Source organism: Mirounga angustirostris, unplaced genomic scaffold (genome assembly GCF_029215605.1).
Source record: "Mirounga angustirostris isolate CCGP_5_RB_7025 unplaced genomic scaffold, mMirAng1.0.hap1 SCAF_17, whole genome shotgun sequence".
Taxonomy (NCBI): Eukaryota; Metazoa; Chordata; class Mammalia; order Carnivora; family Phocidae; genus Mirounga; species Mirounga angustirostris.
This window is the reverse complement of record NW_026991725.1, coordinates 22,073,320-22,099,802: the sequence shown is the minus strand read 5'-3', so window position 1 is coordinate 22,099,802 and position 26,483 is coordinate 22,073,320. Positions and strand designations below refer to the sequence as shown.

At 47.5% G+C, this 26,483-nt stretch overlaps 1 protein-coding gene across 8 annotated transcripts in view; it reads right to left on the bottom strand.

The window, feature by feature from the left end:
* Positions 1 to 26,483, bottom strand: part of FAM117A (family with sequence similarity 117 member A) — a 62,463-nt gene that overhangs the window by 27,542 nt on the left and 8,438 nt on the right. For 5 of the 8 annotated variants that reach the window (XM_045889105.3, XM_064582837.1, XM_064582841.1 and 2 more), the window contains exon 1: positions 14,667 to 14,904. The exons of 1 other annotated variant lie outside the window; for it this stretch is intronic. In XM_045889105.3, the coding sequence (XP_045745061.1) occupies positions 14,667 to 14,862 (196 nt within the window). In that variant the 5' untranslated portion in view covers positions 14,863 to 14,904. Of the gene's footprint in view, positions 1 to 3,593; positions 3,889 to 14,666; positions 14,905 to 26,483 lie in introns of those variants that run through there. 2 more of the 8 variants (XM_064582839.1, XM_064582838.1) reach the window with 2 other exon arrangements.

Below are 26,483 nucleotides of genomic sequence, written 5' to 3'. Positions count from 1 at the left end.
ACAAGAGTCTTTACTGGATTCTGGCTCAAAGACAAAAACAAGGGGCACCTGGCTGGCTCAGTCAGTAGAGCATGTGACTCCTGATCTCGGAGTTGTAAGCTCCAGCCCCATGTTGGGTGTTGAGATTGCTTTAAAAAAATAAAAATCTTAAAAAAAAAAAAAAGAGCAATCAGAGGGGAAATTTGAAAAGGGACTGGATACTAGATGATATGGAATTATAGATAATTTCTTCAGGGTAATAATGATATCAGGATTACGTAGAAGAATGGCCTTATTCTCAGGAGATACCATTGTGGTTAAGGGCAAAAAGTGTCATGGTATTTGCCATTTATTTTCAAACAGTTCAAAACAAATAAACAAAACACACATATGGATGCACATATGAGTCTAGACACACACATATGTAATACCCAGAAGGAGAGAAAAGAAATTTGACAACTGTAGGCAAAAAGTTATCGATGAGTCTATGTGAAAGATAAATGGGTATGCATTGTGCTTATAACTTTTCTGTAGGTTTGAAATTCTTCCAAAATAAAGTTGTGAGAGAAAAAAAAGAACTGGCTTAATTTGGGAAGACAGAAATTTCAATTCACTACTCAGCAAGGATCTAAACCCTTTAGCGTTTCAATCTTGGCAGGTTGTAGTCAAATTCAATTGGGTCACTGCTCTGGACTTCTAATTTGGGGAAAGGGAAGGTGGGCAGGAGGAAACAAAACAGTGACTGAAGCTTAATCTGAGGCAAGGAATTGAAAGATGTAAATCAGGACAAGGTAGAATAAAGATACCGGATGAAGGAGGCAATGTTAAATTAAGAAAGGTCACGTCATCCCGGGAGCAAGACCAAGACTGTGGGCAGAATGAAAGGGCTCCTACAGGTCCAGAAACACAGCTGGAACTGGACAGAACCTTGGCTATGCCCAGCAAAGTTAGCACTGGGCATTCATTGGCCATTACTGCTCTGCCACAGGAATGCAGAAACCAGTGAGATCTCACAGAAGATGGGTAAACATGGCTGACAGGAAGGTAGGTAGGTCCCAGGGAACGGTGAAAGGACTTAGAATTTATTAGTCTTCTTCTGTGTGGATGCAAAAATGAAGGGAAGGAAACAGACTTTAGTTAGAATAGGAGAGAGTCCAGCTAGATAAAAGGAAGACCTTGCTGATCACAATCAGATGAGGAAGACTTTGTGGAGTCTGCCCCTGAACAGCTCTGGGGAAAGAGAATGACATGCCCCTGATGTCTCATTAGTACCCACCCCCCCTGCCCCCGGCTCCCGGAAGACAGGGAAGTGTAGAAGAGGAGTCTGAGTCTCCTCTAGTTCTAGAATTCCCCAACTCTTATTAAAGGGTAAATAAGAGATGGCCACTGACCAGTTCAGCTAAATGGAAAGCTCAGGGCCCATGCTATTACCTGGGGTGAAGTAAGTTCAGTGGGAAGGTGGGGGAGGCACAAATTCAAAAGGAGATTTGCCTTACCTAGGCTGATCAGACAGCTGTGCTATGGGCTCCCAGACCAAGCAGGAGGGTATAAACAGCGCTCAATTTACCTGTGGCTAGCCACAGGCAGAAGGGCTAATCACATGACTGGGCAAGCAGACATCAGAGCTCAGAGGGCAGGTCTGCTCACCGGCTACACCTCACTAGGTTGGAACCTGTCAGGTTCTCTGCTCTTAACACTGACTCAGGTTCATTTTGCTTGGGGCTGAGGGGTGGGGAGGTGGGCTCATAAGAAGCAATTGCTCAATTATTCAGGACCAGGAGGTTACGGTCACAGGATCTGCTTTGCCTTCAGGGTCTAAAATCCTATTAGGGTCACTCTGCCCAGCCCCGACAACCCTTGCGAAGCTGCGTGGACCACGCTGTCCCACTTGCAGAAAGCCTTCTCTGGTTACCTCCATCTCCTTCTGCAAGTTCTACTGTGTCCCCGGCTGCAAAGCGGAGACACCCAAGAGTCCGCTACATCCCACCTAGTGGTTCCCTACCTGGCCTCTGACATCCTGGACCTGACCCAGGCTGACCTCAAATCTCAGGCAAATTCCCAGGCCGTCATCCTAGCGGTGGAAAAACGCCAAAGCGTGCCGGGCAACCTTCCGGGCAGCCCCTTTGCTGCAGCCCCTGGTCTTGCCAGTTGCTCCGAGATTCAAAGGTGATGCAGTGCCTCCAGGGTAAACCTCTTCTGAAAAGCAAGATCAGATGGCCTCTCCAGAAAGAGCCTTGAAAGGTACGACATTAGGAAGGTTTTTCCTATCATCAGTGTACGCCCGAGACCGCTGAGGACTTCAGAGCAGGACACTTGTCAGGTCACCTCTCTCCATGTCCTTCCGGAGGCAGAGGTGGACAGGACAACACACATCACTGGAGGGTAAGTTGCACCCCCTCCACAAAGTACACGAAGGGCTTCATGTCTGCTCTTCAATCAAGGGCTTAACAGTACTAGTCTCTTCTTTTACAAGTCAGGCAAAGAAAAGGCTTAGCCTCCTGAAACAAAGGAGAATTTGATCCAGGGAAACAGTGTGGGAGGTTCATTACCAAGACATCCTATCTATACGTCTAAGAACCGGAATGCCACTGCCACCATCCTGTCTAAGTAGACCGCTTTGGCCATTTGCACACCTCCATGCTGCACACGACCCACCAGGAGTCAGGGGGGCAGCCTTTCCTCATCCTCCTGCACCGTGTTCTGCCCCTGGATGTCATCCACCCCGCACTTCTGTTGGGGTAGGACAGAGCCAGGAAGAACCAGAGAATTGTGGCGATAGCCTATATAACATGCTGACTGCCTAAAGACAAGCAATCTAAGTATATATAAGCTGGGGTAATAACATAGTAAATGCTCACAGGTCTCTTTCACATAAGTGGCTGGAGCCCATGGGGAAAAAAAAACCCTTTGAAGCCAACTTAACCACAGTCTCATGGCTCTAAGGTGGCTGCCCGGGAGGCACTGCAGAGAAAGGACACATGCGAAAATGAAAGATCTTCAAAAACTGTTCTGTTAGGAAGCAGAGTAAGAATCATTCACTCAACCCTAATTCTGGAAGCTGGGGGGAAATACCAGTAAGTGAAACTGTCAGGAACGATTCGGGTGCCTTCCAGGAGCACAGAGAGACGTAGGACTTGTGGTTTGGTGTCAGAGCAAAGGGACCAGGAAACAAACAGCAATGTCTGAAGCTCTCCCTCAACCAGCTGAGCAGGATGATCAGATCCCTCGCCGGGCCCTGTGCTTAGCAGTTTTCCCTGACTGACAAGCAAGTCCTCCCTCCGTGTACACAGTTGTAACTCTCGTCCACTTGGTAAGACGTGTCACACGGAACCACAAGAACGTCTTCCCTCGGGCTCCTGTCCCTCCACAAGCGGACTGGTGCACGGCTGAGAAAGCTGTCTGGCCTGGGCCCACACTCTAGCCTTGCTTTCTACGCCGAACCCGACTGCTTTTTGCCCATCCATCTCTGACATAAAAACTCAAACTAGAATTATTCTGTGGCTCTGGCGCAAGAGGCTTCTGATCTCATGCTCTTTAAGAAATGTAGAGAGATGAGTGAAGAGCAGAGTAAAAGTGTTCCTTAGAATAGGGAAGCAGCTGTCCCGAGAAGGTACCTGGACATCCTGAGTGTGCTTGGCGTGCTTCGGCAGACTGCTGCACGCCGGCTGACCCCCTGCTGGGTCAGTGCGGGGCCTGCATGGGGCGCGGGCACACCACAGCAGGTCCCCCGATCGTTCCTGGCATCTGATGCCCCCCTGGTCCAGCTAAGGGAGTCAGGGCAAGCCGCAGTCTAGGCTCCTGAGGGGTGGCCTACCACAGTGGTCAGTCCCTGGGCCCAAATCCTGCCTCGGCCCCTGTGTGCTACGTGAACTCAGGTCAGTTGACTTCTCTGGGCTTCAGTTTTGCTGTCTGTTAAACGGGGAGAATAAGAGATGTTATAAGAGGGAGAGAAGAGAACTTACACTCTCAAGAACTCCTGGTACCATCAAATTAGTCTAGCACGTACTCATCTTTTAAACTTTTTATTTGGAAGTAATTTCAAACGTCCAGATGCGAGAACAAGAGCAGGACATATAACCTTGACCCAGATTTGCCTTTGGGCAAACATTTGTCCCACCTGCTTTGTCATTTGCTTTCCTTCACGTGCACTTTTTCACACACGTGCTCAAACTCGGCACCTACATGCTCATTCACGCTCAAGACACATACTCACATTCAGATAAACACGCGTACTGTCCTTTGTTGGGTTTTTGTGTGGTGTTCTGTTTGAAAACAAAGACGTAGAGGAGGGTGGGAGGTTCGAGATAAAATGCCAACAAAGGGGGGCCTTGCTACTTCGAGATGGGTCCACTGCTCCTCTCCCTCCTCCCTGCCCTCAAGGCAGATGGCTAGTGCTGGGGCCCTGGCTCCGGGATGAACCATTACATGGACAGGGACCAGAAAAAGTACTTGACACAGAAGAAGAGAGTTGGTTACTCTCCTTTAAACAACAAAAAACACAAAAAACAACAACAAAGCATTGATATGAACCATGGAAATAGCTTTATTATACAGAATTGTTTTTTATAATGTTTGTTATAATGGGATTTTATCTTATGAAGTTGAGAAATAACAGGCAAAGAAAGGATACACATAAGCATATGGTTACCAGGACATTCAAGAATTCTATACAAAATCTGATTTTATAAGAGAGGTAAGTGGGTAAAGAGCTGCCTGGAACTCTCTCGGGGAGGCAGGGAGGGGGGGCTAGGTAACCTCTGTGAAGCAGGCCAGGCAAATTCTCCATGATACCAAAGTCTCTAGATGGAGCTTTCTTCTGAGTTCAAGTCCCCGCTAATCCCCTTTATTGGGCACACACTTGTCTCATAAAAGCATTATCATGTATCACAGTGACTCTACTCCTCCTTAACCTAAAGCTAGGAGGAGGAGACATACTCAAATAGAGCATGGCAGGGAGGGTGGGGGTAGTTTGCACCAGGGGTTCCCTACATGGAAGACTAAGCTGTCATCATAATGCCATGCCACCTGAACCTACCCCCCAGCAGAGGATTGCACCACCCACATTTATTCCCAGGTGCTCTTTGGGGTTCCACATAGTCACACATAAGAAAGACACCCTTTCCTATAAGCTCCATCTTGGAGGTATCTTCCTGACATGGGCCCAAGCCCAGTAACCATGACAATGACCCCACTTATAAGCAGGAAAAACCTTCCTGCCTGCTGGGCCTGTCTGTCCCTGGTTAGCTTCTCATTCTACCTGGAAATTGCATCTCTCAAACCAGTGGGAGGTACTCAAAGCCGCCACGTTACATTTAACGTAATAACCGTCACCTTCCAATTAGCCACACCAAGTGAAGAGTCACTTAGAGGGTGCTGAAGAAACAACAGACTTCTTTGCAGCCCATTTTCCTTTCCAATTTTCTTTTGGTCAACTGAACAGATGAATTTTTGCTCCTGGAATACAGGCATACAAGCCAAAGGGAAACATGGGCTGGGTGTGTGCTGGGCAGGTGGCAGAGAGGATGCCAGCCCGGGAGGAAATTCACAACGGACTCGCCACACATATGTGGGAAAAGCCCTGGGATCAGGAGCAAAAGGCCTTTATAGTCACACGGTCCTGGGCAAGTCACTTCCTTTCTAGGTCTCACTTCAAACTTATCTGTGAAAACAATTCAATGCCACCTGCACCTGCAAGACCATCAGGCAGATGAATGAGAAACGTTCTAGAATCCTGACCAGGAGCAACAGAGAGCTAAATGAATGGAACACACTGTTAAAACTAAAGCTATCTATACGCTCAACTTCCCCGAAAAATACAAAAGTTTGTTGGGATTCCCCAGGCTCTTTCTTTCCACCGAAGCAGCTGTTTTTGCCTTCTCCTGCGAACACAGAACTCCCCAGGGCTGCGGTTCCAGTGAGAGAGAGTCCAGGCGCTACTCTCAGCAGTAAGAAGTGCATGCACCACATGGGTGTGACTCGCACTGCCTTCTTCCCAATCTCTGCGTCGGACTCTGGCTGCATCCCCTAGGTCTCGCCAAATGCCATCCAGCTCCACCCTCAACCCTGGCTTGTCATTTCTGATGGGTATGAGTTACAAAGACAATCCCCAAACACAGGCCGTGCGGCAGGTTTTCAGCCAGCTTGCAGGTGTGGGGCAGGGAGCGCACGTGTTATCAGTGCTGGTTCTCTCAAAGCGGTGTGGGCGATCAAACACGCACGGAGCACAGAAAACTGGTAAAGAAAAGGCAATGTGTGGGGCAGGGAAGAGGAGAAGGGAGGGTGAGGTAAGAGAAGCTGTCTTTCCTTCCTCTCAATTGCAGTTTTACTCTGTTCAAAGTTACCCCCAGCTGGACAGGTTTAGAAAACAATTTGACTAAGCCGCCAGGTCCATGGTTGGCAACCTGAACAAAGGGGCAACGTGGGCTCCATGGATGACAGTGTATGTGTCCAGGGCGTGGGGAATGCTAATGAGCATCTCTTTCCAGCATTTCCCAACTTGCGGCGTGGGGAGAGGAGGAGAAACAGGATGGTGCCTGGCTTGGGAAAGGGGGCTTCCAGCTTGATCACACCTCTAGATGAAGCCTGAAGCCCCATTCGGGCCCATAGCCCGTAGACAGTTCTGCTCCCTAGCCTGGAAAAGTCACTGATTCAGATTTCGTTTTTCTGCTTCCCTTTGCTATACATTAGCCTACTAGGAATTTGGTATAAATTTGCCTGGAGTGAAAGGACACGCAGTATTCATCTCACTTTCCTTGGCCTGTCACCATATCCACTTCTAAGCCTAAAGCCAGGTAGTCTGGCTTTTTTTTTTTTTTTTTTTTCTAAACAAAATCCTAAATGTTGGCTGTTTCCATGGATCCACCTGGTAACTAACTGCCCAAGCTCACCCTCTGGCTTTAAGTGTGAGGGGAAGGGAACCTACAGGCCTAGCAATGACATCCATGGAAATGCCACGTCTTTGCCACCAGCTGGGCTTCAAGCCCAATGACCAGGATGAATAGGAGACCAGTGATTTAAAGAGAGAGAGAACACTAACACTTCGGGGCGGGGGGGGGGGGTTGCCTTGGAAGTAGCTGCAGAGAGGTATTATAAAGGGGGCACAGTGTGTGGGGACCAGAAGTGGGAAAAACCATTTCAAGTGAGACTGGGGGAAGTGTGGCTCACTCTCCCCACCCCTGCTGCTGCCTTTCCAGCAACTCAATCCAACAAGTATTTATTGAGCACGACACTCCCCATCTGCCCTGGCCCTCCCTCTGCAAAAACACTCAAATCTGTTCAAGCTGCAGGGTGAGTTCCATTGCACTTGAACTTGAAACATGAGGTGCCTACCTTTTAAAAAGGCAGGCACACAATTTGCAGCATGGGCTGAAGGGACTAGAGAGATCTGAGAAAGTGAAGAAACACAGCTGACCAGACGGCCACACGAATGCCACTTTTGAAAGGGAAAAGAGAAGAGTAAAAACTTAATTTAACCTTAGGGAGAATAATACACTGGCCAATTGGGTGGGGGAGAAAAAAGCTTACTGGAAATATCCCGGTTAATTCTCCAATTAACCCTACGTAACACGAAAGGAATAAATATTCCTTTATTCTATGCCTCCTCCAGCTTGAATTAAATTTTATCCACTGGTGGACATGTTAGTCATTTGCTTTTAGAGTCCTATGTTTATCCTACCTTTCCCTCTTAAGGAGGTGAGACCTCAGTGTTCTCCTGCATGTTTTCATTGAGGATCAGATGACAGGGGATTCAGGTAACAGAGCTGGGGAGGGACTAGACCTATGCTTATTGGCATAGTTCTCTCCAGCTTAAAAAGCCACCCTCCATTCACAAGATAGGGAGCTCAGGGTCTGAGAAGAGGCATCCCAGACTTACAACTCTGCCCTGCCAAATACTAAGAAGCCACATCCAGGCGGCCTCAGAGAAAAACTCCACCACCCCTGATCACAGACCTGCTGCTTCAGATCAACCAAAGCCCTCAGAGGAATCTTCCCAGGCCTCCCCCAACCTCCGACCCTTTTATGAGGGAGCTGGAAGCAGAGCAGAAACTGCTCATGGGCAGGCAGTGCTGAGCCCAAGGCCCTCCATCCATGCCCAATATCAGCCAGCTGGGGTGTGTGAGCAGGGAAGGGGAGGTGTCCAGAGCCCCAACTTCAGGTTGCCCAAGGGCTAGAGCTAAAAGATTCCCTATTATGAAATACTTTGATAGCATTCTTTCAAGTTCATTAAAGCCACCCTTGATTGGCTGTGGTTTTCTGACACAGTAAAAGTCAACTGAGGCTTATTCGGGCCTGAGGATAAACATTTAAATGACTCCAAGCTGAGCATGCAGCTCTGTAGTGACCCTGAGGAAAAGCGTGGAGGAGAGCGAAGTGCCAGGAAGAGTTTTCAAACCCAGGAGGTTTGGTGGGGACCCTGAGCTGGAGGCCTGAGTGTGGGGAGCCAGTGTAGAGAAACTCCCTCCATCCAGCTGTTCCCAAGAACACGGGCCCCTTCACAAGCTCCACACCGCTGGAGAGGAACTGGAGCACAGATAATTTATAACTTCAAATATAATCCAAAACTCTTTTCTCTCGGAGATCAGGATTTGTTTTTGACCTAACAATGTGAATAGATTCGGCTCGTGTTTGGTTAATTCATAACCCTGCAAACCAAATAATGGAGCCCTCTATGAAGACTCAACTCAGCCCTCAGCCGGGGCGGGGTTGGAAGGCGACCAGGTTTCTCACTCATCTTTTGTCTGTTTCCACTCTTCCTGGCCCCTCTTCTATCCACCTCAAAGTGGGGCAAAACTTAGTAACCCACAAAGAGATTGTCCACTCCCACTCAACAAACGTGCTGGTGGGCACCCACCTTCACTCTGAACTGGAAAGGAAACACAAGGTTTCTCCTTCCAGCCCCTTGAAAGGGCTCCAAACTGCCTGGAGAGTAAGGGTAAGCCCAGGCAAGACTAGGAAAGCACTGGAGCTGGTGTCAGTAAGATTTCAAAACCAGACACGCCTCCAGAACATGTCACACCCTAAAGTGTGAATCCTTATGGCACAAAGTCTCTACGTGGGAGGTATAAAAATCCAGAGCAGGATGTTTGATGTCTTTTTTTTTTTTTAAATAATCTCTACACCCAACGTGGGGCTCAAACTCACAACCTGGAGATCAAGAGTCATGTGCTCTACCGACTGAGCCTGCCAGGCACCCCGAGGATGCTTGATTTCTAACAGTTCCGTGAAGATCAAGGAATACACTGAGTAACGTACAGAATTGTTGAATCCTTATGTTGTACAACTGAAACTAATATAACACCGTATGTTAATTATGCTTTAATTAAAAAAAGAACAAGATCAAAGAATAGTGTGGCGTGGGTGCCCATCACGCCATTCAGTATAAACTAGCCAAAAATATGGGTCAAGTGTTCTCTGCTATTAAAGCCCACCAACCACTTTGGCAACACTCACATGGCCACCAGAACTGGAAGTTTTGCAATCCTGCCCCAAATTTTCTGGAGATCCATCTATATTTGGAACCAGAGAGAATGATGTCCTCTTACCACCACACCCACTTTTGTTCTCACCCCTCCTCCACTGACCTCAAACGGTTTAAAATATCCTAGCTCTATGTTACATGAGTGGAGAACTTCCCATATATATAATCCTTTGCTATCCCAAACATGGAAGAACACATGGACCCATGCTCCTTTAGGGACCGACGGGATAAAGCAGCTAGGCACTGTGACCCCCAAATTTCAAGGATGCTGTCACTGGTGATAACAAATATTTAAGACAGACTTCAGCAGTACATTTTGGGGACCACGTGCCTGGGGCAAGCAAAGCTGTCAAAAGCAAGTTAGCAGCACCAGGCTAAGCAGTGTTTAATGCTTCCCAGAGGGTGCCTCAATCACAGAGCATCCAAGGACGACTGTAGCTCTTAAAGGATTTTAACTGCACCCCCAGGCTTCATTACAGCAAGATGGCTCCTTGGCATTGAGAAGCTGGACTGCTTCTGACACCAGCGTCCAGGAGGACCATGATTTGATGAGGGCTTTTTCTCAAGGTCCCTAATAAGGGACCTCCTTAATGTGGTTCCAGACCTATCTAAACACCCATCCCCCAAGGACTAAGTTTTCAAAGCATTGCAAGGAAAGGAGTTTAATAATTACCAATAGCATTGCTAATAACAATGCTGCCTTATATTCACTGAAACGGCCATCCTGGAGAACCGAATGGACGTCTGAAGTAAACCCATCCTACGTCCCTGTGGGGAAGCCAGAGTTTTAAGGCAGCCCCGACTACTGCCAGCTGTCAGTGATCGAGAAAAATCCCAAACAGGAGATAAACCTAAAGCCATTTCCAACTGATTTGAAATGTGTTCACTGCAGTTGTGGGTGTTTTGGGAGGGGTTATGAGGGGAGGGGGTGCATATTTGCCTAACAGTCAAGCTTTTATGTAAATCCAAATTAGTTTATGTCTACTGAACACATGCCACCTGACAACACAGGGGGTGGGGGCAGGGGGGGGCAGGGAGGCAGCCTCCATTCACATGTGCTGATCCTCCACAAAGACTGAGAACTGACTGGAAGCTGATGACCCCCCCCCTTTTCTTTTTGCCTAAAACATGAGTGGGGATACAGGCTTGTTACTTTTCTTTACTCCCTTAGAATTTTCTGAGGAGGTGTACACCACATGCATTGAAACTGACCTTTATATAGGAATAATGGTAAGGAACACTGTTTAAGACAAGGGTAGGCCAACTTTTCCTGTAAAGTGCCATGGTAGTAAATATTTTAAGCTTTGTGGGCCTTATGGTCTCGATCACAACTACTCAACTCTGTCACTATCGTGAAAGAGCAGCCACAGATAATACTAAATGAAGGAGCATGGCTGAGTTCCAATAAAACTTTATTTACAAAAGCGGGCAGAGGCCTAGATTTGGCCTGCAGGCCATAATTGCCAACCCTGGGTTAAAGAAGGTTCTGCTGGGCAGAGGAGGTCAGAGGCAACCTGTGGTTCCCCCAGCACCCAGCTGACCCCTGTGGGGCTGGTCCACTAGAGAGGAATTTGCAAAGCTGGATTAAACATTATCTTCATTCTAGGGCGCCTGGGTGGCTCAGTTGGTTAAGTGACTGCCTTCGCCTCAGGTCATGATCCTGGAGTCCCGGGATCGAGTCCCGCATCGGGCTCCCTGCTTGGCAGGGAGTCTGCTTCTCCCTCTGACCCTCCCCCCTCTCATGTGCTTGCTCTCTCTCATTCTCTCTCTCTCAAATAAATAAATAAATAAATAAATCTTTAAAAAAAAAAAACCACATTATCTTCATTCTAGAGATATGGAGACAGAGACACTGAACAGGATAGTTAAGACTGGAACCCAGAACAATTCACCTCCCAGTCCCGTTTTGTCCATCAGTAGTCCTGGAAGAACATAAAAGTTACCAGCCTCCAACTGACATAAGACACAAATGAGAATTTAATTAAAGGGGAAACTGCTGTAAGAAATGTATCCTGGGTTGCTAGTCCCCACGGGTGGATCTTAGCTTTCTTAGACTTGACCTTCATTTTTCTCACTGTTCTCTTTTGCCTTCCACACCCCTAGCCCAGGCTCAGAAAATTGAAGCCATTCCTCATTTTATGAAGACATCCCTCATGGATGAATGGCCACAGAAGGTAAATCCTGTTCTTTACACCATCACCCTGTTTTTACAAGGTCTAATATATCTTGTCAGGACCACAACAGGGCGTGTGGCAGAGATAACTGCACAGCCCTGAGCACTACGTCACTTTGGGATGGGAAAGAAACAGTGACGGCACCTAATTGTCCCTGAAACCCAGTCCCAGCTCACATGCCTTTTTAAACAGTTGGGTCCTGGAGCCCTGTTTAGAAAAGCTCATTTTAAAAGATGAGGGAATAAAACTGCAAGAGGCAGCCTTGAAATTCTGAAACTTGCAGTGCTGGTTTCAGACCAACATGGGTTTGCTCTTTGAAGCCTGAAAGGCAATGGGTTTTGGCCAACAGTGCTCTCACCGTGGCTGGGCGGAGGGAAGAGTAACGACAGGAGCAGCGGCAAACACTGATGGCACCTTCTGGGTGCCTCAGACTTTATAACTGTTAACTCAGGATATAGTTATGATTCACATTCTAACAGATGAGGAAACTGAGGCACAGAAGTTAAGAAACTGGGCGCCTGGGTGGCTCAGTTGGTCAAGCGACTGCCTTCGGCTCAGGTCATGATCCTGGAGTCCCCGGATCGAGTCCCCCATCGGGCTCCCTGCTCCGCGGGGAGTCTGCTTCTCCCTCTGCCCCTCCCCCCATGTGCTCTCTCTCATTCTCTCTCTCTCAAATAAATAAATAAAATCTTTTAAATAAATAAATAAATAAATAAAATCTTTAAAAAAAAAAAAAAAAGAAGTTAAGAAACTTCTTCCATGCCACACAGCTAGTAAATGGCAGAGCCTGGAATCAAAATTCAGGAATCCTGGGACCCAGAGCCAGGAGGATTCTCGTAACGGTTTATGAATGTAAGGCGTTTCCTCCTATCGCAGGTACGCCACTGGCCTGTAGAGGAAACCACTCCTGCCGCTTCTCAAGTGCAAGGAATGGAAACAATCTGAACACACATAGACGGTCAAGTTAACACACAGAAGACCTGATGTACTCCCAAACCAAAGGTCAGGTACAGCCCCTTAATGTCTGCTCACAGAGAAGTCCACAGGCTCAGACCCCTCTTTCCTTCTATCTTTCCTCTCTCCTTCCTCACTGAAAATCTATAGATAATCCCACCATATAGCAGATAAGTGCCTCATTAATGCCTCTGGGATACTAAAAGGTGGAGGGATAACCCATCAGCCCAATTCATACACAAAGGACCACTCAACTTGCCCTAAATCATCCGAATAGTTATGCAGAACGCTAGCTTCCCATGATTTTTACCAGGATCTTTGGGCCCCTGGCCCTCTAAAAAGGAAGAGGCCACGTAAAGAACCCAGTTATCCAAACCTACACTCTTCTCCATTCCACAGCACCCACCAGTGTTTGTGCCTTTAATGTTAGTTCTATGGTAGACATAAAATAACTGCTCTTAAAATATGACTGCTATTAGATTTCCAGCTATAGCATAGGCAGGCTTTCTGCTGATTTCTACTAAAAGTGACTAAGGTTCTGGTGCTTGCTGTTCTACTAACTTCTCTGGACTCCAAGGAAGTCCAAACAAAACCAACAGGTTTGTAATCTTATGGCTTGCTTTATAGCTCATGATAGGCATGAGTTTGGGCACTGCTCTGCTCTACACCACCAGATAGGCGTACTTTGACTAGTTGGTCACCATCTTGCTACCAGACTTGACCACATCTCTGTGTTCCAAGATGCAATGTTAACATTTACAATGAGGTCCAGATAGACTTGGACTTTCTACTTCAGAGACCCTTAATCCCATTCCTACCTAGAAAGGCACTGTAGCAGCTATACTTTCAGGAGGGGGGTGTGCCGCAATGAAGCCTAGTAATCACAAAAAGCTCAAGAAACTCTGGTGTAGAGAATGTCATTAACCATTAGACGGTGGGGACCATGACTTTTGTACATTTGATAGACTCTGAGGCTTTGGAAGTGTGCGATGATCTTTTTCACATCTGGTGTGAATCAAATGCAAGCCTCACTTTCAACTTATTGCCAACCTCCTCATGCAAGTAGGTTCCTTTTCCCATTCCTCACTGCCTGCCTTTGTGGGGGATCCATCACAGCTTTGAGTGTGAAAGCAAGGTTAATCTTGCTCCTCCCTAGTTTCCCCACACCCACCACATCAAGCTGCTATTAAGACACCGTTTCAGGGCTGTTCAGAAAGTGGGGGTATTTGCCCTTGAGTGTAGCCCTCACCCCACTGCCACGTTGGCTGGCAATGCCCCGGACTAAACAGCCTTGGTTGGGGTAGGAGAGAAAGGCAGGGGGCACACTGCCCAGGCCCTATACACACACCCACACGATAGTTGGAATGAGACAGCCATATTAAGCAGGTCAATGATCTGGGAACATACAACTTCTGGGTCACACCAAGAGGAATGTAGGGAATCGGAGCGGAGCGTTTGTACTGTAGTAAAAGCCATTAAACTAACTTATTCCAACGGCTCGGATGAAATCAGCTCCGGGAGGTGGCATAAAGGGAAGTGCACGTTAAGTGGGGGGGAAAGGAACTCCAGAGCCGTAGAGCGGGATGCTGGAACCAAACTCAAGTTGGAGAAGTAACACATGGCTCCACGGGGCTCTCCTCCATGCCCCTCCCCCTCCCCGTGCAGACGTCCAGCGCCCACCGGCTCCTCGCTCCAACGCCAGCCAGCACAGGGCGCCCCCATCACGTGCCACTCACTCCTTCCTCACACCTCGCTGCCACCCCTGCATCTTCCACTCACCCCCACACGACACCTCTGCCCACTTTTCGGTTACGCCCCCAAAGACAGCCTCCGTCTGCCCTGTCCCTCCCCTCACCTCCCGGCCCCGACTGCCTGCACACTCTGTCCCAGCGGTGGACCCAGCGTTCACCGCTCCTCGCTCTCGCTCCCTCCGCCCTCGTAGACTTTGCGCGACCCCCTTTCTCTCCCCTCGCCCCCATCCACTTTCCCCTCACGCTTCTCCCCGTACCCCTCCCCCCCATCACGCGCCCCCCCTCCCCCAACGGCTCCTCCCCCCGGTACCCGCTCCAGGCCCGGCTCACCTGCGCGGCCACCCCCGTCCCGGCGCTGGTGCGGCTGCTGCAGCTGGAAGGGGACCGTGGCCCTGAGCGGCTGCAGCCCAGCCCGGGGGGAGCCGGCGGGGGCTGGGGGAGAGCAGCCCCGCCGGAGCCCCCCGGCCCCTCCGCGCCCCGGCCCCCAAGGACCTCCGCCTCTGCCGCCCGCTGCGGCCCCCGCCATCGCCCGCCCGACCGCCTGCCTGCCTCGGCCCCACAGCGAGCCCCACACAGCCCCCCAACCCCCGCTGCGGCTGCTTATCTGCTCTGCGGGGCGGAGACCGGCCCCCTCAGCCCAGAACTCTCATTGGCCTACAGAGCCCCAGACCCCTCCCCTCAACCAATCCGCGGCTTGTTCTTCCCACTCCAGAGGATGATTGCTCGATATGCCTAGCGATCCAACCCAACACCCCACCCTCATCCCGCCCCCTCCCGCTTTCCTCCGTCCGAGGAGCCGCCGATTGGTCCGTCCGGAAGAGGGCCGGTTCTCCGGTGCCGCCAATGAGAAGACGCAGAAAAGAGGAGCGTCACACCCAGTCCCAGGTAGTATGCAAATACACTGTCACGTGACGTCAGGCTAAGCGGGGGTGGGGCCGGGTGTAAGATGGAATCAAGCACTAGTGGAATCATTATGGGGGGTAGGGAGGAGTGTCAAACTTTCAGCAGTTGAGCCCAGCAAGCACCGAGAAAGCGAGAACTTCAAAAAAGCACTACTCTTGATTTAACCTAAAAATATTAGTTGTGAACCCTCATAGGATCTCACTGCTGCTCGCAAGCTCCAACGTAAGATTCTACAAATTAATGCAAAGTTTGCATATATTTGCATGCGATTTGCATTATATTCCTGCACTTAATGGCTACCGTGCCTCATGTGACACCCACATTTGTCTTTCTCCACGCTTCCAAGTCCCTAGCTGGTGTGGGTCCAACCCCCCCCCCAAAAAAACACACAAAAAAACCCAGCTGCTAGCCTGTAAATTATATTGCGACTGAAAAGGAGCAGGGAATTTCCCTTCAGAGCCGTCCATTCCAAGTCTAGCTCAGCAGAGTGGAAGAACAAAGTGACTGAGAAATTTGCCCAAATTTGTACAGTGACTCCATTAACAAATCCTGGTCCTCCCAGTTCAAAGCTCTCTGACCTACAAGTCAAAATGAGATGAGATAGGGGCGCCTGGGTGGCTCAGTCGTTAAGCGTCTGCCTTCAGCTCAGGTCATCATCTCAGGGTCCTGGGATCGAGCCCCACATCGGGCTCCCTGCTCCGCAGGAGGCCTGCTTCTCCCTCTCCCACTCCCCCTGCTTGTGTTCCCTCTCTCGCTGTGTCTCTCTCTGTCAAATAAATAAATAAAATCTTAAAAAAAAAAAAATGAGATGAGATGGTCCCCAAAGAGAATGCATGCAGTAAAAATCACATGCTATAATGTATATGAGGACATCTGGGGAAGAAAACAGCATTTAAGTTACTATTAAAAACTATTACTCTTCAAATGAAAAAAAAATTACTCTTGGCATTTATTAACCATTTTGTTCCACATAAGGAAAAAGCAGAAGGCAATCAACCCTGGATGTCTGCGATAAGGGACCATACAAATAATTGGATAATTCCCTCCAGATTTATATTTAGCTATGAATTCTATTTTTGATCTTGCTACAGATTTATCTTTCTATTTCTGTTTTTGCCCACTTTAATGTTAAAATGAAGGTATTCCCTGAAGCCATCCTAGTTAATCAGAGAAAAGGAGGTAATCTGGGAGCATCCTGCAAGGCAAGGAGAGGTCATTCTGTGATTACGTATTGAAAGCAGATAATACCCAAAGTGGAAATTCAAGAATTGGTTGAATATTAAAATCACCCTACATACACAGAACAAATTTGAGGCAATGGAACATCCTAAAGAATGGTTTTCTTTGTGAAGAGTGTATGTACTCTAGCAGATTTGAAGGGTTTATGTCAAGATCTGACATTTGAAATCTTTTTTATTGGCTGGGAAATGCTGTATTTCTTTTCCATGAAGAGAACAACTTTAACACAGGCAGATAGGGATGAACAAAAACTGATGAACTGATAAAAAGTCAGAGTCTTTATAAACTTAACTCAGTTTTTTTCAAAAATATCTTGCAACTTATGTTCCTCAAGTCTAATTAGTTCAAAGTCTTCATATGCTTTTTTTTTTAAATTTTCATGACAATCTGGAAGAAGAAAACCATAGATTTTTATTATAGAGCAAGTAGGAAAACCGAGGCCAAGAAGGTGAGTCCTTTTGATCTCTAGCTCAGATCTCTATCAGATCTTATTGGACCACCCTGCCCCACCTCTCCATTAATAAAATCAGTGATGGTAGCAGCTAACATTCACTGAATTCCTTTCTCTATGCCAGGTACATGTTAAGTACTGTGTGTACATTCGCTCATTTAATGTTCATGACCACACCTATGAGATGGGTATTATCTCCTCTTCAATGAGGTTTCAGAAAGAAATAACATGACCAAGGTTATTCAGGCAGCCTGACACCAGAGCTGAACTCCCATTCTTGTAAAACTTTGTTATGAACACAGAAGGATTACTATTTATATTTTACATAGAGTCTCCAAAGATGCAACTTTGCCTGAGATGTTAAAATTAACACTGCCTAGTACACATACATCATCTCATTTAATTTTCACAATAGGCATGTAAAGTAAAAACAAACAAACAAAAAAACTCCCCAAAAACAAAAACGCAGACATTATTGTCCCTATTTTATAGAAGGCTAAGTCACAGATGTTAGGTGACTTGCTCCAAATCATCCACTCAGTAAATGGCAGACCCAGGACTTACATCGGAGGTCCTTGGACTCCAAATTCAAGTACTTTCCCAACCAACACTCAACTTCTAGACAATTGGCCTACCTAAGAGCCAAAGGATGGCTAGTTGATCTCTTGAAATCTGTTCTTGCCTGACAACATATTCCATTTTAGGACCCCTCAACATGTAAATTCTCAGGCATTCTTAGGAGATGATGGGTAATTGTTCTTGGTTAAGCCATACAGTGTGTGTTAGAGGTAAAAGCCCTGGAATGAGGAATCTTGAAATACTTTGGGCAGGTGGCTTCCTTTCTCTATGCAAGAGTCACCTCCATTAACCTCACAGAGTGATTCTAAAGATAAAATGGCACAGTATTAGACAGCGGCATTCTTCCATTGGAGAGAAGGGTAATGTGGGTAGCCTCGAGGACATGGTGTTTAAATTTTGTTCTAAAGCCAAGGTACCAGGAATTGAGGACCTGGACAGTGGAAGAAGAGCCAGTGAAGGTGGCACAGCTGAAGAATTGGATCTTCTGAGTCCAGAGAGTCATGGTCTTTCCTGATAAGTTGTTGGCAGGAGACACTCGAATTGACCTAGCTGGAGGAGTGAGAAGGCAAGCATGCATAGGAGATCCCTGTCTTCTCCTTACACAGGTATCATGCCCAAGCAGCTGTCTCTTATTCCCTTCTCTATCACCGATAGCTTCTCCTGGCACGGGCTTGATGGTGGGGATAAAGGCCTCATCTGAAGATAAACTCTTGTCTTTTTCCTCCACTGAAAGAAAACCATGGCTTTGGGGAGGCTGTGTGCTGCTAAGGGAGATGCCTTGCCTTACAAAGCATCTTGTACCTTGCAAAACAACAAACAAACAAACAAAAACCTTTGTTACTGTTCCCCCTGTCATCCTTATCACCATGGTTGTCATTAATTAATTCATTCAGCACAAATTTATTCAGATGACCACTATGTACTGGACAGAGAGCTAGGCACTAAGGAATGACACTCACGTTCAGAGACATGCTCCCTACCCTGGAATTCATAGCCCAGCGGGCCTTGAAGCCTGTATGCAGAAATGGTACTGGGCTAGATGCTATTCTGATTGAGACATGAAGTGGTTCCTGCCTTCAGGGAGTTTGGGTCAGAGGCAGGCACTCAGAAACAGCAAAAGTGGAAGAGTACACACACAAAGTATGTCAATACTTTGCAGGAGTCAGACGGAGTACCACGGACAAAAGGCTGTAGGGAATTCTGGCAGATCAGAGGATCAACAAGGACGTCTTATCCTACTGGCTACTGAATTAGGAGAAGGCTGGGGTCCTCATAGCTAAGAAGGGCCTTCTAGTTCTGAAGGTGATGTCCGGCCCTATTTCCAGGGCACCTTGACCCTCACCCTATGCGTTTTTGCCACAATTACCAACAAGCACGGGAATTCCAGATCACCATTCTTACTCTCCCAAACCTGACCCTCAATAGCAATTGTTCAGAGAATAGAGAGCTCTTGATATTCCTTGGTACCTGGGGGACTGTCTCTGCACTTCCAGGTAAATGTCCAAGTGCTCACGTCTTTGGCCCTCAGGTTCCAAAATAACAAAACAGAAAATAAGATGACGCAGACACACAGTGTCTCTTTCCGACCTACCTCCTTTCCTCAGCCTCTGTCTGAAATGTCAGGCCCGGCTCCTCAGGGAACGAGATCCTGAGGAAATGGGGTCAGAACTGAAGGAGCAGAGCAGCCGGAGAGGGATTGGGAAGGAGTGTTGAGGGAATGAATGAGGTTATGGGAACAGAGTAGGGAGGGGTCCCAGCCCTCAACATCTCTCCCACTCTGGTGGCCTCTCTCTCCCTCTATTCCTTCCCTCTTACTCCCAAGGTAACTAGATGGCCTGGATTTCGACCTTCGGGTCTGTGTCTGACACATTCCATCCCTTGCTACAGCCCACCGCTTCCTGTCTTCTGGCTTACTTATCTCACATGCTCATTTTCCTTCTTTCAGACCAGATGATGTTCCCTCCTTCACTCTTCGTTTCCTCTCAGTGGGAATCAAACTTTCCTGCTGAACTGCAGCCTTTTAAAAATGAAGATTCCTTATCCTTAACAATATGGGGTATGGTGGAAGTTCTAAAACAGGTAAAGGGTAAATGTGGGATCAGAGACATCAAAATATTGGTATACCGGTCCTGCTGGCACTCCATGAAAAATAGAAAATAGATTTTTTTTTTTTTTTTTAAGAATTGAGGAGCACCTGGGTGGTTCAGCAGTGAAGCGTCTGCCTTTGGCTTGGGTCATGATCTCAGGGTCCTGGGATTGAGCTCCGTCCGCGTTGGGATCCCTGCTCAAAGGGGAGTCTGCTTCTCCCTCTCCCCTGCCCCTCCCCCCATTCATGCTCTCTCTCTCTCTCTCTCAAATAAATAAATAAAATCTTTAGAAAAAAAAATTGATATAGATGTTAGAGACTCTACCCTCTGATCAGCCCTCTGATTTTACAGATGGGGAAATGGATGCCCAAACGAGAGAAGGGCTGGTCAGAGGCCACTCAGAAAAATAAGAGACAGGGTAGGAGACCAGGACTCCTGCATCCTATTCAGTGTTGCCTCAAAACATAAATAATTTCTAAAAGAATTTATATGGAATACTATTCAGCAATGAAAACAAACAACTATTGATATGTGCTGCAGCATGCCTAGACCTCAAACATGATGCTAGGTGAAAGAAGCCAGACGCAAAAGACCACATAGTATAGGATTCCATTTATATGAAATGTTCAGAAAGGGCAAATTTATAGAGACAGAAAGCAGATCAGTGCTTGCCTAGGGTTGGGACAGGGAGCAAGGATTACTTGGAAACAGGCACACTGGAACTTTTTGGGGGGATAGAAAGGACCCACAACGGGTGCCTGGGTGGCTCAGTCGTTAAGCATCTGCCTTCGGCTCAGGTCATGATCCCAGGGTCCTGGGATCAAGTCCCACATCGGGCTCCCTGCTCCGCGGGAAGCCTGCTTCTCCCTCTCCCACTCCCCCTGCTTGTGTTCCCTCTCTCGTTGTGTCTCTCTCTGTCAAAATAAATAAATAAAATCTTAAAAAAAAAAAGAAAGAAAGAAAGAAAGGACCCACAACTGGAATGTGGTGATGGTTGCATAACTCTAGAAATTTACCAAAAAAAAAAAAAAAAATCACACAGTTACACATGTATAAGTGAATTTTGTGGTATGTAATTTATACCTCAATCAAGCTGTTTCCCAAAAAAAGGAGTTAGATATGTGTATGAAAGAGGGATCTCGGATGTGTGGCAAGCCCTGCTATTCTTTTAAGGGAATGTCTCAGGAAACAAAGAGAGCTACTTCCATGATCTCCCTTTTAAAAGGTCACTGTGAGAGACAGAAGATTTGGCTCTTTGGCCTATGGAACACCCAGGCTGGCATTTTTCAATTGTTACACATGTCCTCCTCTCTAAAACAGAGAAGTTTCCTCAGGAGAACGGGTGTGTCTTGGTCATCACTCTCATTACTCAGTGAGCTCTGTGCCTGGCATGCAGGTGGTGCCTCACAAAAATGAACTTGACTTGTCAGGTCACGTGATCACAGGTGCCTTGAGGAACCATTTGGTAACTAGAGCAGTGCCTTGGTGGGAACAGTTTGTGTCCCCCCACACCAGGCCTTCTCAGAGATCAGAGTCTTTGCAGAGGACAGATTGGGTTATGCACACTCCCAGGAGACTGCAGAGTCTCAGCTCCCTTTATTTTTTTTTAAAGATTTGTATTTTGGGGGGCCCCTGGGTGGCTCAGTCAGTTGAGCATCTGACTCTTGGTTTTGGCTCAGGTCATGATCTCAGGGTTGTGAGATTGAGCCCCGCATCAGGCTCCGTGCTCAGTGTGGAGTCTGCTGGAGATTTTTCCCTCTCCCTCTGCTCCTCCCCCCGCTTGAGCTCTCTCTCTCCCTCTCTCTAAAATAAATAAATTTTTAAAGATTTGTATTTTTTAAGTCATCTTTATACCCATCGTGAGGCTCAAACTCACAACTCCGAGATCAAGAGTTACATGCTCCGCCGACTGAGACAACCAGGCGACACTCAGCCCCTTTGACTTCCCTCTTCCTTTCCCATTTACCTTAAGTTGGTCTCAAAAATACAATTACCTGGGAGCAAATAAGCTACAACACCCTAAACGTTCTCCATCTGATTCCATATCCAATCCCTCTCCCTTCCTCTCACACCATGCACCAAATCAGGCATCAAGTATCATGAGATCCAATTGGAAAAGATTCTAAATATAAGAGAAGGAATGTATGATTGGAAAGTTGGTCTGCAGTCTGATTTCCTTTAGACCTAGGGCATAGGCTCCAGAGCTTATTTTCAGAGCTCAAAATATTATCTCTAAAGGTATCTTTTGTGATAGATAACTGCAAAATATCACCACAGATTCTTCCTCCCTTTTATTCTCTGGGCCTTGGTATATGAGATTTGCCCCTCCCTCCCCCTGCCAGCCTCCTGGCAACTCCGTCTTCTTCACCATCTGCTTCAACTTCCACTTCCAGTTAGACCTCATTTCCTCCAAACATTCCTCAACTGACCTGGTCAGGCACTGATGATTCCCTCAGGATGTAGGTCTTCAGCTTCAGTGTTCGGCTTGCAGCCCATTATTTTGTACTAGCTTATGGGTAGCTTTCTTGCTTCTCCTAAGTCATTTTATGTATGTTTGTCCCTTCTCCCCAGTTCTGAGCAAAGGGAACCATTTGCTCTTGTATTTTTTTTTTTTTAAGTTTATTCATTTGAGAGGGAGAGAGAGAGAGAGAACCCGAAGCAGACTCTGCACTGAGAGTGGAGCCCGACGCGGGGCTTAATCCATGACCGACCTGGAGATCACGACCTGAGCCGAAACCAAGAGTTGGACACTTAACTGACTGAGCCAGCCAGGCGCCCCTTGCTCTCGTATTTCCTGTCAGTACCTAACATGACCCACTGCACTGGGCAGTGGTGAGTCGGTGTTGGTTATTTAAGTAACTGACTGTTTCTCCAACTGATCACTCTTGAATGTTCCTGATCACTCTTGGAAGTTGGGGCTAAAAGTCGTGACAACTGAAAGGAGGGAAGGAAGGCTCCAGGTTTTGTGAGGACTAATGCTTATCATCTGGGGGTTCCTCTTTAAGTTAAAGAGTAAAGAAATTATAGAATTAGGTACAAGGCCCTAGAAGTGTTCTCTGCAAGTGAGGGGCTCAGACTCTTAAAGTTTCATTAGCTTCATGGTAAGCCTGTTTCTGACTGAAAGAATGAAGTCCAATTATATCCCGTCCAACTCTTCAGCCCTGACTGAATGAGGTGTCTATTCTTTTTTCCTGTGGATATCCTGTACCCAACACATTTATTCCACAAGATGGCTCTGGCTCAACAAAATGGCTTTGGCAGCCTACTCTGTCTATCTCATGAGAAAGTCCCAAAGTGCTGAATTGACACTCCTCCCATTTAGTAACTTCATGGCACTTAGAACCGTTCTTTCAGAGCAGGTGGTTTCTCCTGATGTGCATCATGGAGGGGAGGGGGAAGCTTGTGCTCAATCCTGGAGGCCCCCGATGGCTCAAAGACTTGAGGAGTTGTGTTGTTGTACAGCAGAAGGGCCTGGAATGTTCCAGTACATTCCACCAGTGGCCTTTGTGACCCCTGCTTCCAATCAACTTAGGCAAAGGCCTGGTTGTCTACAAAGTAGACTGTATTCTGCTGGGGTAGGAAGCAGTTGGGCCTTGCTTCTTCCATGCCACTCTGATAATATCACACAAGTTGGCACCTTCCTTGGAAGTCCCACCCAGAAGCTCTATCCAATTCTTTGACCTCCTGGGTGTTTGCCCAGAATGTCAAGCCAGGGTTTAGAAACCAGCCCTGTCAACTTGTTGGCCCTATACACTCAACTCTGAATTCTTCCCAACACAGACTAGAAATTCTGGGATCCCTGAACCCAATAATGGGCCTGCATTCCTCAAAATTCCCAAGAAGTCTGCACCACCTGTGCAGAGAGTAACATCAGCCCCCTCCCAGGAAGGAAGTGATATAATCAGGATGCTAAAGGCCATGTGCCCCGGCTACACAGCATTAGAAGAAAACATCCACTTACTGGGTGCTTACTATAGGCTATGCAATTTGCACACGTAATCTCATTTAATCCTCAGTCATAGTTATTATACCCTATACAGTAGGTATAATTAACCCCATTTCACAGGTTGAGAAAACTGAGGCTCAGAGAGGTTAGGAAATGGGTTGAAGGTTAAATAGCTAGAAGTGACAGGTCCACCTGCTTTCAAAGACTGTATGTATAACCACTATGGGGTTGGGGGGGTCACCACCCCTTACCCAGAGGTCAAAGGTCAGAGTTAGGAATACAGGCCAGACCCGTCATGCCACCCATCAGACGACCCACTCCCCTGCCTCCCTGCCACCTCCCCAGCCCTAAACTCTCTAGAATTCTGACTTTGTTTATATTGCAGGAAGTGGTGCTCAGAAATTGTGGAGGTGAGTCTGGCAGGTTCCAGCTGTTCCTGGTGTGGGAGTTGAACAGTTTTTGGAACTTCTCCTTGGCAAAAGCATGTCTTTCCTTCAGCGGACTAGCCTAGGATCAAATCCATTTGCTTCCTCCAAGCTTCCCAGCTTGGGGGAGGAGAGAGAGATGGGGAAGCTGGGGGATTTCCATTAGGAGAAACGAGAGCAAAATGAAAGGAGGTAGAAGGGTTAGTGCTGCTCTCTAAGCAAGGCCACCAGAGCTCTGGAACCAAGATTCAAGAAATTTCTGTAGTGTGGCAGGTAAAGTGAGAAAGCTCTTCGTGGGGTCAAAAGAGAGGCAACAAGAGGAGGCTCTAGGGAAGACTCGGCAGAGGAGGGTGGCAAGGAGGTAAGAACTGATCCGGGACCGAAAGTGTATTTTAATTCTGAAACCACTATAATCACCAAAGGAAAGGACTCACCCCTTGACTCTATCTCCCCACTCTGGGGCGGGGCAGCCAAATAAGGTGCGCTCTTGCTGGATTGTGCTCTCCGAGGCCAGAAAACGCAGGGGGCGGGGGAGGGCAGGGAAGAGTGCCTGACCGATGGCCCTGTTTGGCTGATAAATGATGAGCACTCCTGCCTGTTGCCCATTCTCTTTTCTCTCTGCTTAGTTTGCTGCGAACTTCTGCCTGGCAGGGAGCCCCAGAGAGGGGTGGGGTAAAAAGGGTCCTCTAGACAGTATTTAATACTCTGTGATTTATAGGCTGCTGGAAGGGGGGGTGGGGAGCCAGAGAGGGGAAGCCCCTGGGATTAGGGACTAGTTTCCATGACACATCAGTACACCACTGACAAGAGTCAGAGTATTTTCTTGATGCCTGTGCCTTCAGTTTCAAGAGACAGCCCTCACCCCTCCTGGGGCCCAAGGCTTGGGTACCATCTAGGTTGAGACCCGTGGAACTGGCTGGAATGAGACTAATGGACATACATCCAAATCTGCAGCCTGTTCTGTAAGCCTCATACTGCTGGGCGAGGGAAGAAATCAGTGAGGTCGAGCAGCTCAATATGTGTTTTTGGAGGATTTATTTTTTTCATGTACAAGAATTCTTTTGAACCCTCCACGGCTCCAAGAAAAACTATTTGAAATGTCCCTGCTTAAGGGGCCAGGGGGTTAAGTGCCAGGGATGGAAGGCTAAAAGCCAGAGATGCTGGTTGCAGGGATTCTTGGGATCGGGGCTAATGGCCTCCCTGCTGTGGGCTTGGGAATACCAGGCCCAGGCTTTGGTTGCCCTGAGAGATGCAGCCATTTTTACTTCTGATTGAAGGGCACCACCTTCTGGGATTTTCCCTTCTCTGGTCAAAAACCAGAGTAGAATATGCCCCGAGGACCAACAGGGCATGTGCCCAACAGTCTGGAGGGCACTGAAGGAGATAACAATGTGAGGTAGGGTGAGACCCATGCTTTATATAGTTTACAGTTTGGTCCTGGCTGGTGGAAAGAAGATGCCTTCCATGAGAGCGCCTGGTAATTGCCCTTCATAAGGGTGATCTCAAAAGGTCAAGGGATGGGCCTTGAATAGCCCTAATGTCCCTGAAACAGTCTATTGTATGGCTATTGTCTCTACATGTAAAGGAACCCTTCTTGACCCTATTCGTACTTTTCTCTTTTTCTTGCCTCTGGGGTTTCCCAAGTGAATAACTGCACGCTACCCTGTCCCCAGACCCGAGTCTACGAGTCTACGAGTCTACCGTCTTTAAGCTTTAACAAAAGATTTCCACATGCATTTCTTAAACTCCCACTATGTACCAGGCATCACACTCCGTGTGGGGATATAGAGGTGAACAACACACAGGGTTCACTTCTCTGCCGAGTCCACGGTCTAGTTTTCAAAAGATTTTCCTTTGTGCTTTGGGATTTAGTAATCCAATGGGCAGGTAACCCTCTTACATTTTCATATGCGGGGCTCAGATCCTCAGCCTCCATCTTTCCACAGTCTTTTTTTTTTTTTTTAATTTTTTAAAGATTTTATTTATTTATTCAACAGAGAGAGACACAGCGAGAGAGGGAACACAAGCAGGGGGAGTAGGAGAGGGAGAAGCAGGCTTCCCGCTGAGCAGGGAGCCCAATGAGGGGCTCGATCCCAGGACCCTGGGACCATGACCTGAGCCCAAGGCAGACGCTTAACGACTGAGCCACCCAGGCGCCCCTTTCCACAGTCTTTTAAAGTTTGCCTCATAGGGTAATCCCCACTTTTCCCTTGGCTAATAATTTACATGACCTTTTTCTGGACTCTGATAGGTCTTCCTTGGGAGTCAAGTGACTGGAATTAGGCACTATATTTTGTATACGAATGCTATATGCATGTGTGTATATGGGTAACACAATGTTTTCTAACTTCCTTCATTTAACTGTTGGCCGTGTTTTCAAACATCCAATAGTTAATTGAGTGCCTACGAAGCACCATGCTCGATACTGAGGATGCTGTGGTCTGGGGTATATGTTAAGGTATGGAAGATAAAGAATCCAGAAGTCACACAAGTACATTTAGAACTACAAACAAGACG